Source organism: Mandrillus leucophaeus, unplaced genomic scaffold, assembly GCF_000951045.1.
Source record: "Mandrillus leucophaeus isolate KB7577 unplaced genomic scaffold, Mleu.le_1.0 Scaffold333, whole genome shotgun sequence".
NCBI classification, from domain to species: domain Eukaryota; kingdom Metazoa; phylum Chordata; class Mammalia; order Primates; family Cercopithecidae; genus Mandrillus; species Mandrillus leucophaeus.
Genome location: NW_012103510.1, coordinates 1,140,354 through 1,152,344, shown reverse-complemented (window position 1 = coordinate 1,152,344; position 11,991 = coordinate 1,140,354). Strand labels below are relative to the sequence as shown.

The following is an 11,991-nucleotide window of genomic DNA, read 5'->3' as shown; positions in this document are numbered from 1 at the left end:
CGCGGCCTCCCCCTCTCCGGGGCCCCTCTTCTCCCCACCTCGCCCCCCTTCCCGCTCCGGTCCTCTTTGTCCCCGCTGCCTCGGAGCGCTCCTCTCTCCCCTCCTTTCCTCGGCCGAAGCGGACGCCAGCCCTGCGTCCCGTGTGTCCCACCCTCCTCCTGCGCGACCACCGCTTCCCCGGGCCCCAGCATCCCCAGGCCGTCTGCTCCCTTCCTGTCGCTTTCCTCCCCACGCCCCGCTTCCTTCCTTACGGGTGCCTGTGCCCGGGCCCCTCTCCTCGACCCCGCCTTGCCTTTCGAATGTCCCCTGCGTGGACACACCTAACCCAGACGCCAACCTGCAAGAGTGTCTCCCGGTAGCTGGGAACCGGGACCCAAAGTTCACCTGTAGGATTTCCCAGAAGGGGTGTTGGGGCCTGACCTTTCACAGGTAGGCAGACTTGAAGCTTCCCAAGTGAAGCCTCGTGTCGGTTCTCTTCGTATTCTCTTTGCTCTTGTTTGTATTCGAAAGGCATTTGAGTAACTGGATCTAGGCAGATCATTCACTGCTCTTGGAGAGAAAATGTCCCTATTTTCCTAAAAGGTCCTAGCTGATTAACTTCCCCACTCTGCACTCACCCACCCCTTCTTTATTTCTTTATCTTTCTTAAGCTCCATCTTTTTATTTATTTATTTTCTCATCGGCTTTATTGCTTTGAGTTAATCTGAGAGTTTGGCCTTCAGCCTTGGCGAAGGGAAGAGGCTTTATACTAGATGGGAACGTTGTGGAGAGGCCGTGAGATCTGCCCCCTCCCCAGCTTTGTTATCTGCGAGCCACTTTAACCAGAACGGAGACATTCTGAAATATTTCCTATGACACTCGCTAACAGTTTTGTCCCCTGGTCACACCTTGCTGGCCCAGGGCCTGAGCTTTTTCAGACAAGCATGACATGGGTTTTCTTTTCATTTCTTCTGTTCTCCAAAGTGGATCGGGCTTGCGACACCTGTGTGTGTACCTTCGCTCAATATTATCTTTCTGGAACGGAGCAGAAAAAAATAAACTTCAATTAGGTGAAAGTTTATGTATTTGCTCTTCTCTTGGCAAAAACGTGGGTCAGGAGACTGCATGAGAGAGCAGTGTGTACTCAGAAAAGAAACAACTGCTCACATTGTCCCTGGGTTGACTCCTATCCCCACCCTCCCTAAAAAGCTTTGGTTTCCCCTCCCTAGTCTCCATTTAACGTTGACAACCCAGCGGCGCTCCCTAATGGCCCAGCAGGTTGCACAAATTGACAGTGAGCTGAGATATTATCAGGACAACACCCCATTGAGTAAGTTCTTGAAACGCAGAAGTGGAGGCCCTTTCTGTGGGCCACTGGGCGCCTGTGGCCTTTCCACCAATCAGAGCTGGAGGTTGCAGTGGCCACCTGTTGTCTCGCAAGAGAACATCTTTTAAGTTTCGCTATTAGTATTTAACAATAGCCTATAGAGCACGATCTGGTCACAGGAGAGGAGCAATGTGATGATCTGGGGTACCAAAAAAGAATTTAAATTTTTTTTTTTTTACAGATAGCTCTTACAAGGAGCCAAAAGTCTGGAAAGCTAAGTTTTTCTTTGCAGACTCACAATCCTCACCTTCTGCTCATTCTGTTTTGCATCTGGAGCAATCTGAGCTTGATTAAAGGACGAAGGAAAGTATAATCAAAGTTACAGAGACTAAACCTGAACTTGTAATCAGACTTCGAGGATCAGGAATATAAATACGCTTCGCAGCGGAAACCCGCTAGCTGCAAGAATGGGAATTGCAAGTGGGCTGATGTACTGCATTCAGCTTTGGGCGGTGGAGCCTAGAAAATGAAGCGAGAACTTTACCCCTAAGGCTCTCAGGAGTTAGGAATGCGCAATGACAATCCCTAACTTCTGGCCATTGTTTTGGAAAAGTCTTTCTCTTAAATTTCCCTTCCCTGTTAGGATGCAAAGGCTTTTGGGAAGGGAACAATACTCATCCGTCTGCATTTTATTATTTGATTTAGGATGTAAGGTAAGCAAAAGATCTGAGTTTAGATTTTGATTTGGGGGGAGGGGAAGAATCCGGCTGATGAGCTGAAGATGTGTATGTTGAGGCATTTAGAATGAGAAAATCACTGGAACAGAAAAAGGGCACCGGGGAAGGCTGCTGACTTGACGATTTTGCCCAATCTCCACGCATTTGGCAGCTAGCTATATTTATTTATTTATTTATTTATTTATTTATTTGTTTGTTTATTTAAGTACCTACCATGTGCCAGACATGATTTTAGGCACTTGTGAATGAGAAAGAGGATTCGATTCCCAACATGACACATATAGAAGTCCTCAAAGAGGACTATGAATTGGGCTCTTGGAACACAAAATACACACGTACTCACATGCACACGTGTATACATACCCTGAACCATCCCAGTCACCTGGAGATACTGACATGGCACAGCCACTAGCTGCTGTTGAGAGAAGCAACATGAGAAACAAACTCACATACAGTGTGAAGGATGCCAGCTTCTACATCCCCATGGTATTTGTATAAGAAGGCTCAAGGGACGAGGCAGTGCACACTGATAGATCATTGCTGAATCCCAAGAACCTCAGACCATGCTTGGTACATAGTTTGTTTGCAGGAAATAAATATTCATTAAAGAAAGAAAGTTCAGAAAGAACATGGGAAGGAAGAAGGAAAAAAAATCAGAATGTTTTAATAGTGTAATTTATTTGCAGGGAACCTTAAGGCAGGATTTGAAAGAGTGTATCCAGGGCCTCTGATGTGAATTAGAACAATCTACCTTGGGTGGGGTGGGGGCCTTTTGCACCCTGCTGTTGTAGACTCTTCGTAAATATTAAAACTAGGATCCTATGTGGTTTCCTTTAGAAATGATCTGATTATACTCTCCATTGCTTTCGCACTATCATCTAATTTTAAGGGTTCCAGTGGTTTTGAAGACTATCCATTAAAAACTTTAGAATGATGCTTTAAAAAATTAAATGCAATTGTAACTGTCATGGTATTTGTTATCTTAAGGGTGTCACTGTTTTCAGTCTGTCAGCAGTCTTGTTTCTGAAAGCCATAGACAAAGGTTTCCTTTATACTGGATTAGCCTTGAATTCGAAGAAACTTCTCCAAGAACATATCTTAAATATGCTTTGAATTTATGCTGAACAATGCTAACAGTTATTGACTTAGAAGGGCAGCAGAAGAATCAATTCTGCAGCCAAAATGCAACTTCTGGGCATAAGAAAATTCCTTTAGGGTTTTGAGATGATTTGGATCAAAACTGTCCATCTTATTATAATGCTTGATGTTTCTAATTAAATAGTTGATGTCATCCAAGAATCCCTTAAAAATGGGGAGAAAATACACAAACTTTACGTTGTGGGAAAACTACCTTACATCTTGACAGAAGCTGAAACCTTTCTCTACTTTATCTGGTTTCAAATTATGCAAGAAAGTCCCCACGAGGACTTCATTAAACCTGCCAGAGTTTTATAACCAAAAACCTCACTGGAACCCCCACTTTTACAAATCTATGAAAGTAATTTAACCCCTCCGTGTTCTGCTTGCCCAAGATGAGACGCAAATACTATTAAACAGTATATACAGTTTAATTCTCTTGAGTTTGGGTGATGAAAAATCCTATCCAAATATTACGATCCTTGCAATATGTAATGTAACCAAATTATTGGTAGCTCCAAGTGGAAATTAACAAGGCCAGGGCTACTCACGTTTCTTCTCATCTATTCTCATAGTAACAGCTAATGTATTGCTAAAATATTGCTAAATATATTTATTGCTATATTGCTAAAATATCTTATATTCAGTTTTATATCTGAACTTGGTGTTGTGTCATAAATCGTAGCATTCCTATCCAGCCTGGATTCTTAATATGTGTATCCTCATGAAATTTAGGAGATTTTCATATCTGCGAATCAACACTTCACATGCATAGTCTAAACCATATGCAAATAAAAGCAAGTCAGAACCTACCAAGACTCTCACCATAGTGAACCTACACATGGTATAGAGGAAGAATTCTTACCTGGGGGACCTGATGACGCATCACTAGTGCAGGACATAAAACGAATCACCATAGAGAGATCCACACAGGAATTACAGTGTGAAAAAAATCCCCAAGCATAGCCATTGCTTAGCTTCAGTTTTCAGTGAATCTAAACTCTTCTGGTCTGAAGATGTGAACTATTTTGATATTTTTACTTTGGTCAAAAAATATAGAAATCCAAAAAATACAGAAATCTGGGGAAATGGGAGAAAAATAAGCAAACTTTTCCTTCATGATAACAAATATATATTCAGTTGTGTACATGAGGTTGTTTCTTATATTACTACAAACAATTTTAGTCCTATTGGTCTCTGTATTACCAGGCACAAGAAGAGCTCTAGAAAACTAATCATTTTGTCAGTTGACTATTACTTTTACTAAGAATAGATACACCCAAAGGTTCTGACAGATATATAGTAATTATGGAACAGTAACCTCCAACCCACTGGTAGCAAAATACTATAAAGCCAAGAATTCATTACCACAAATATGAAATGCAGCAAGTATTTGCTTGTGACCTAAGTAGCTCTTCAGTAAAGCTATCTTAGAAACCAAAATACTCAACACAATCAGGAGGTGTGCAATTTTCACTGTATTTATACTCTGCCTTTAAAAAAATTACATTCACAGAAATCCTAAACTGTCGTCCTGCCTGTTTTCTGAAATATATTCTATTTCTTTTAAAGTGAAAGAATGACCTCTTTTGCAGGAACAATTTTCAGAGACAGCGTGTTTATCAAATGGTTTCTCTGCTTTCATAAAAACAATTTATTTTCACTGAACTCTTCAAGATAAGCATCAAAACCAGGAAGAATGTACAATGAAGTTTATAATTTCACTCCAGAAACAAATACTGGGTAGTTTTTATTTTACTTAAGTGAAAAACATTTTTTTTTTTTTTTTTTTTTTTTTTTTTTGCCAAGGAGACAAAGGTACTAATGGGGGAGGGGGTTTATACAGGAGTGAAAATCAGGAAGTCCAGATAGTCTTCAGCAGGAGAGGCCCCTGGTGTCCACAAAGACCACCGACTGGACAATGAAAGCTGAAGACCCAGTGCTTTCTTCGCAAATGGGTGGGGGTCAGTCCACAGTTTTATTCTTTGCTAGGGGACAGCTATAGAGGCATTAAGGAGAGAAAATCATTAGGCAGATATTAATTAAACCCTTCTATAACAGATCTGTATACCATTGCACATAAATACCTCTCATAGTTGGAGCTTTGGATGACAATCCTTTCTTTGATAAGCGTCCATGTTTCTAGGCTTAATTTATATGACATGTTATTTTTTAATAACCATAGAACAATAAAATTGTAAAAATAACCAAGAAAAGAACGGAGTCTAATAAAGATTCTGTTTCTTAAGAAATGGGAAACAATTGCCTCTGATCACAGAACAGCCAAGAACTAGCAGCAAAATAATCTCTCCTAATTTACATAGATCTGTGTGTGCCAAACAGATGAGTGTTTGCTTTTCGAGTAATAGTGCAGGTGCGTATCCTGCAGTGACTAAATCTCCAACTCATCAAACTGTTTCGCTAGAGTGGGACATGCCCTCTTTTTCTGGAACAGTTTCAAGTTTTCTCCCCAGCATTCCAGCCACCTGTTTATGGAGTTCATCCTCGGGAGAAGATGCATGCAATTAGAAACAAGAAAATGAAAATAAATGACCTTGTTTGTTATTTATAACAAAGAAACTCAGCAAAATTAATGCTGTGAAGCTTGACCTCCTGACCCTGGAAAAAGAGCCACCTCATGGCTTTGTGGTCAATGGACAATAGTCTGGCAGCTCCCATTGTCCAGCCACCGTGACTTTTGAATGGTCATTAAAGCCATATATCCAAAATATTAAATGTTTTATGAGTTAGATTAGAGGATTTGCACTTTTTAAAATGCATGTTTTAAAAACTGAGGTTAGTTAGCACGAGAGATTTTCTTTTTAAGGAGAGCAGGTAAAAATCATTTAGCTTCATCCACTCCCTCTATCCTGTATCAACAACATGTTGAAAGAAAGGAAAAGATTTAAAAATTTTGAACTAGTGCTTTGGGAATTGAGGAATGGTTAAATATATAATAGAAATCAAATAGAAAGGTGGCTTTGAAAGTGGTTCAGGGAAAACATTGTGTTTCCTCCCTGTTGAGGCCACAGGGAGGAAAGGGAGAATTACAATGTTCTGTTACATAAATGCAGTGTGGATGATGCCCCCTAGAGTTGTGCGATGAAATAGCATTGCTGTTTTCCCTTCCACCTCTTATCCCAACCCACACATCCTAGAAGCCCAGGGCAGGCAGGAAATGAAGGTGGCAATGGAGTTTTGAAGACTCTTCAGAACCAGTGCTTGGGTGGAACATCTTGAGGTAGGATGGCTACTGAAAATGACACTCTAGTAACTTGTGTGGGTGATTCTAAAGTTGGCCTCCCCTACTGCCTCTTGCCTCTTTCCCCATTTGGTCTCCTCCTTCATTCACCCACAACAAATCCATGAGCGTCCTGGATTAGTCTAAACCTTACAGTAAAATCCCTATTTGATTTTTTTCCATCCAAGTTGCTTGTTTATTGGCCAATCTGCCCAGTGCTACTACATCTTTAATTGTTTAATTTTTCCCCAGGAGAAAGTAACTATTTATTTAAGAAGGATCTCTACTATTCCTCAAAGTATCTTCTTCACTGTGAAATAAAGTCAGTTTCATAAGGCATGTAGATTGTCATGCAAACACCACCCTCAGCATTCTAGATCATACCTCCTCACTTTCCCTTTTCTTTCTGATCCCCTGAGGGTAGCTCACTATATGCCCCTCCCTACCCCTTCTTGGGGATGCTGCAGCCATAAATCTGGAGAGATCATTAGAATTACGAACTCTGGTTGGTGTCTCAAATACCTACAACAACAACAACACAATTATAGCCACTGTAGAGCCAATGTCCTGGTTAACGCTTGTGTAACTGGCCAATTCTCAGGCCCATAGAAAGGAGTTTAAGGAATTTTTTGGATCTCACTAGTCTAAAACTTCTTCTGCAGTCCAAAACCACATTTCAACTATCGTTTAACTGAAAGACTGAGCCCTCTTAATCTGGAACCATCACTAACTGAATTCCCCCTGTGTGCTTAAGCACCAAGTTAGAGAGCTGTGTTCAGCGGCAGCGAGAAAGAGTAGAGTGTGATTACTGCATCTTACCCATAGCTGAAACCTGTGTCATTTATTTTTCAACAAGTGTTGACTGTGCCTTTCTAACTATATGGTACTACGTTTCCACAAATGGGAAAAAGCATGATCCCTGTTTATACTAAACATGACAAGACATGAGGAAAGTAGTAACATAATGAAATATTGTAATCAGTGCCATAGAAAAAGCATTCTCAGGCTAGAGTAGTCAACAACATTTATTTACAGAAATTGTTACAGGTAATATGTTAGTGTGCTGCTTAGAAAAGGGGGGATCATTTATGATTGGGATAATCAGAGGAAACTTCATGGAGAAGGCATTTGAAAGTAGATAGCATTTTGGGGAGGCAAGAGGGATGAAAAAATATTCTAGCGGAGGGAGGTTTTGAACACAGTTATTAAAGAGAAAATATTCCATGCGTGGTGGGAATTTTGGGTGGCATCAGCCATTTGTTGGGCAGATTAAGCTTCAGTAACAAATAACCTCTAATATCTTACTGGATTACCAGCACAGACGACTATTTCTCAGCCCCCGTTCCAGTCCACCACTCATCAGCTGCTGTTCATTTGCACATCTTCATCTCAGGACCAAAGCTGAAAAAGAAGCTTCTATCTGGGGCATGTGGGTCTTGTAGCAGAGGAAAAAGAGAGAGTGGAAACCCGCTACAGCTGTCAAAGTTTCTGGTCACATCATTTCTGCTCACATCATTCCCTCTCACTTTTCACTGGGCAAAGCAAATCAGATGGTCAAGCGCCATGTCAATGGGGCAGAAAGTATGATCCCTCTGGAGGGACTGGCCTGGTAAAGAGTAAGGAGGAGACCCCTATTTTGCAATAATGTAGTCGGTGCCATGGAAAGAGTGTTTTAGAGACCTACCAAAAGTTTCAGGCAGCAAGCAAAATTGTTTAGCAGGAGGAGTGAGTGAGTGTGGAGGGGAAGAGCTTGGTGAGATAAGATGCTGGGAAGTCATAGTGGGAAGGAGACAGGCTGGGAAGTGAAACATTACCAAGTTTTGGAGGCCGGGCAGCTGAGTTAGATTCGATGCAAGAGGATGTATGATGGCATGAAAAAACGCGGCTGTGAGTTCTGATCTAAAGTTTGTTTTGACCCATATAGAGCAGACTCATTTAACATTTAATTAGTTTATACTGTGTGTCAGTTGTGGTGGCATGTAGACATTTGCATAGATCTATATTTTAAATTTTGATCCTCCTGATGCCTCTCTGGGTTAAATAAGTATTATTCTCTTTGTTAAGCTGAAGGAGGCTCACCGAGGTTGAATGACTTGCTCAAAGACACAAAAGCAGCACATAGAACTGTGATGCAAAGTGAGGTCTTTCTACTGCATCACTGCAGGGCAAAGAAATTAAAATGTCACCTTTCTTTAGTATTGACTTGTTATTCTTTATCTTCTCCTTATATACACAGTCTGAAAGCAAGTTAATATGATGTTTTTTCTCCTCAAGCAGAAGTTGCAATTAAAATATGTTTGTATGACTACTCCTTGCATAATACAACTTTATAAGTGAATAAAAAAGAGACAGATCGTTAACTAAGGTATTTATTATAAAATTTTGTGACAGAGACAGTTACTTCTAACCAAATATATGATGCTCCCCACTATGTGTTTCTCAGTTTTTCCTGCTGTTAGGTGAGGAACAGCTGAGGCAATTAAGAATTGGTATTCTTCCTCCATATCTTTCTTGACCTACTGTGGTGTCCTGGGAAGACATATGCACCAGGTGTAAGAAGACAATTCATGCCACAGAATTCACGTGAACCAAACCATGTCTTGATGGTATTGCACTACAAGATATGCAGTGTCTATTTGTTACAGCAGCGTAGCCCAACCTATCCTGATTAATACAGATCCTTCTGACTTTAATTGATACAAGGAAAGTGACCGTACCTGTCTTGCACATCCTCTTATCCCTACTGCTGAATACAGGACCTCCCACACAATATATGCTTAATAAATTTTGATTAGAGGAAAATGAATAAATCTCAAATTGAGTCTGGACTCTATCATTTGTTTAAACCACTTATTAACTGCTTTTAGAAACCAGTGGTTGATCAATCTTTCTGATATATCATTTCATCAGATCACTCTTCAGATCAAGACTTTATTACATATTTAATAAATTTAAAACTCCTTCCTCTGACATTCAAGGCCCTCATAATCTCACCTAGATCCCTACAATTTTACTAATTTATTGCTCTAATCCAATTTAACCTATCACTACTGGCCTGTGCCCCCTGGTCACTATATTCATTGTTCTAGGGACAAACATCATGTGTTCTTAGGCAAATCATTTCAAGTCTCTGAGCCTCAGTTTCCCATTCTGTAAAATTGTTATTTGTAGCAAAAGACATAATGCATACAAAAAGTTTAAGTTATGCAAATTTATGAAAATCCAAATTTATTTTGTACTTGTTGTTGGCATATATTAAATTGATAGATCAGAGGAGTGACATTAAAAAGGGTGTTGCCATTTCAATAACACATTTGTCAAAATCTCCCATGACAATCTTGCAGAGAATTACTGTCTAGGGACAAATGGTAAAAGAAACCAGGGAGACCCTGTTGGTTACCTACTCCAAATTCATTCCCTTTTTTTTTTCCTTAACCCTACCTCTATTTTATTTAAGTTCTGCCCTTCTCCTTGGGACCATATTTATCCAGGGAGGATCCTTTATGATGGCCCTATTTTCACTGTCAATGATTACTGTAGTCATGGACTCTGATGCATTTCTGGTTGATAAGATGTGGAAAAGAGTATAAGAGGGCTTCTAAGAAGGGTTTCCATGCTTTTAAAAAGAAACACTCAGAAAATATATAATAACTTCTTCTTCTGGACAGTGTCATGTCTTGAAATGTTGCAGCCAGCTTATCAGCATGAAAGGATCTCTAGCCCGGGGTCAGAGCTGACACACTGAGATGAGAATGGAGGGGCAGAAACACGGAAAGAACATAGATCCTTGATGATGTCAGGAGTCACTGATTAACTAACCCTGGAGCTCCTTCTGTCCTGATTTCTAGTTATGTGAAATAACTCATAATCTTATCTTTTGATCCAATTGAGTCCTAGTTTTCTGTTACATGCAATGGAAAGCAGTGAAACCCTCTTAGACATGCTATATGAGTCCACTAGGGTACCCACAACAAAATACTATAGGCCGGGTGGCTTTCATAACAGAAATTCATATTCTCACGGTTATGAAGGCTGGAAGTCCCAGATCAAGGTGCAGCAGGTTTAGATTCTCCTGAGGCCTCTCTTCTTGGCTTACAGGTGGCTACCTTCTCGCTATGTCCTCACATGACCTTCCCTCTGTGAGTGCACATCTCTGGTGTCTCTTCCTCTCTCATAAGGTCACAAGACAGATTGGATTAGGGCCCACACTAAGGGCCTCATTTTAACCTAACCACCTCTTTAAAGGCTCTATCTCCAGTGGTTTTTTTTTTTAGATGGAGTCTCTCTCTGTCACCCAGGCTGGAGTGCAGGTGTGCGATCTTGGCTCACTGCAACCTCCGCCTCCTATGTTTAAGCAGTTCTCCTGCCTCAGCCTCCAGAGTAGCTGGGATTACAGGCACATGCCACCATGCCTGGCTGATTTTTGTATTTTTAGTAGAGACGGATTTCACCATGTTGACTAAGCTGGCCTCGAACTCCTGACCTCAAGTGATCTGCCCACCTCGGCCTCCCAAAGTGCTGGGATTACAGGCGTGAGCCACCACACCCAGCCGAAATATGAATTTTGTCGGGGACACAGTTCAGCCTATAACATTTGCTCAAGCAAAAAAAAAAAAAGGAGTTTATTTTAAAATTTCAGAAAAAAAGCTTCACAGAATCCAAGTGTACATTATCAAAGTCAAACATCCAGAGAACTGGGAAGCCAATAGGCAGCTGTTCTCTTCATATTTTTCCCTCTTCATGGCTTCAAATTTATATTTCTCTCAGCACACATGCTTTGGTTTTTTCTTTCTCCTCACCCCTCTGCTTATACAAAGTTCATCATGAGTGCCAGATGATGGTAGCTTCAGCCCCTAAGTCACATGACACTTACGTTTGGCTACCCCCAGCTAGCAAACTCAGGCTCCTTACCTCTTTGCGAAATTCTTGAGATAGAGAATCTGATTGGCCCAGTTTGCATCAAGTGCCTACCCTTGGTCTAATAGGCTGTGACCAGGGGCATGGGTCAGGTGGTACACAAGGGCTGCCTCTTGTGATCTGTGGCTAAGTTAGCTCACCCAGAGGACTTGAATGGGAATAAATTCTTTAGCAACTCTAGTGGAAGAGGGTAATATGGATACAATTATAGTATAGTCAAATGGATTTGAAGCAGATGAAACTGTCATACACAAAGGCGTTGATTCATTACTGACAGGCTGGAAGACATCTTTAGTAAAGTCCCACTTTATCTTGCTCTCGGTTCTGATTCATTTCTAATGTTCTCAATATTTTAATAAACAGATTAGGACATAGAAAATATACCTACTGAACTCTCAGTTAACAAAATGATGGAAACATTAGTTAAGATAGTTAGAAATGAGATTTCAGACTCAAAATCATCTTAAAGGGCTAGAAATCTGGGTAGAATCAGTAAGATAAAAATTAGCTCACATAAATATTAATTTCCAAATTTGGATTTCAGTGTTCACTTGCAAAGTGATGGAATGGAGTTTTCAAAATGAACTCTTAAATAAATCATAGCACTCTGTGGATATTTGTCTCTCTTTCCAAGAAGGAAGTCCTTTTTTTTT

The 11,991-nt window shown here is 40.6% G+C and overlaps 1 protein-coding gene and 1 long non-coding RNA gene across 2 annotated transcripts in view; both read right to left on the bottom strand.

The window, feature by feature from the left end:
- Positions 1-4,066, bottom strand: part of TOX3 (TOX high mobility group box family member 3) — a 111,071-nt gene extending 107,005 nt beyond the window's left edge. The window contains exons 1-3 of the mRNA XM_011988653.1: positions 4,046-4,066; positions 1,743-1,825; positions 39-306 (exon numbers count right to left, since the gene is read on the bottom strand). Coding sequence (XP_011844043.1) covers positions 39-306; positions 1,743-1,825; positions 4,046-4,066 — 372 coding nt within the window. The remainder of the gene's footprint in view (positions 1-38; positions 307-1,742; positions 1,826-4,045) is intronic.
- A 750-nt stretch (positions 4,067-4,816) lies between these two features.
- LOC105545621 overlaps positions 4,817-11,991 on the bottom strand; it is a 17,526-nt gene continuing 10,351 nt past the window's right edge. Inside the window, exon 2 of the long non-coding RNA XR_001006953.1 lies at positions 4,817-5,179. This is a non-coding gene — a long non-coding RNA (uncharacterized LOC105545621). The remainder of the gene's footprint in view (positions 5,180-11,991) is intronic.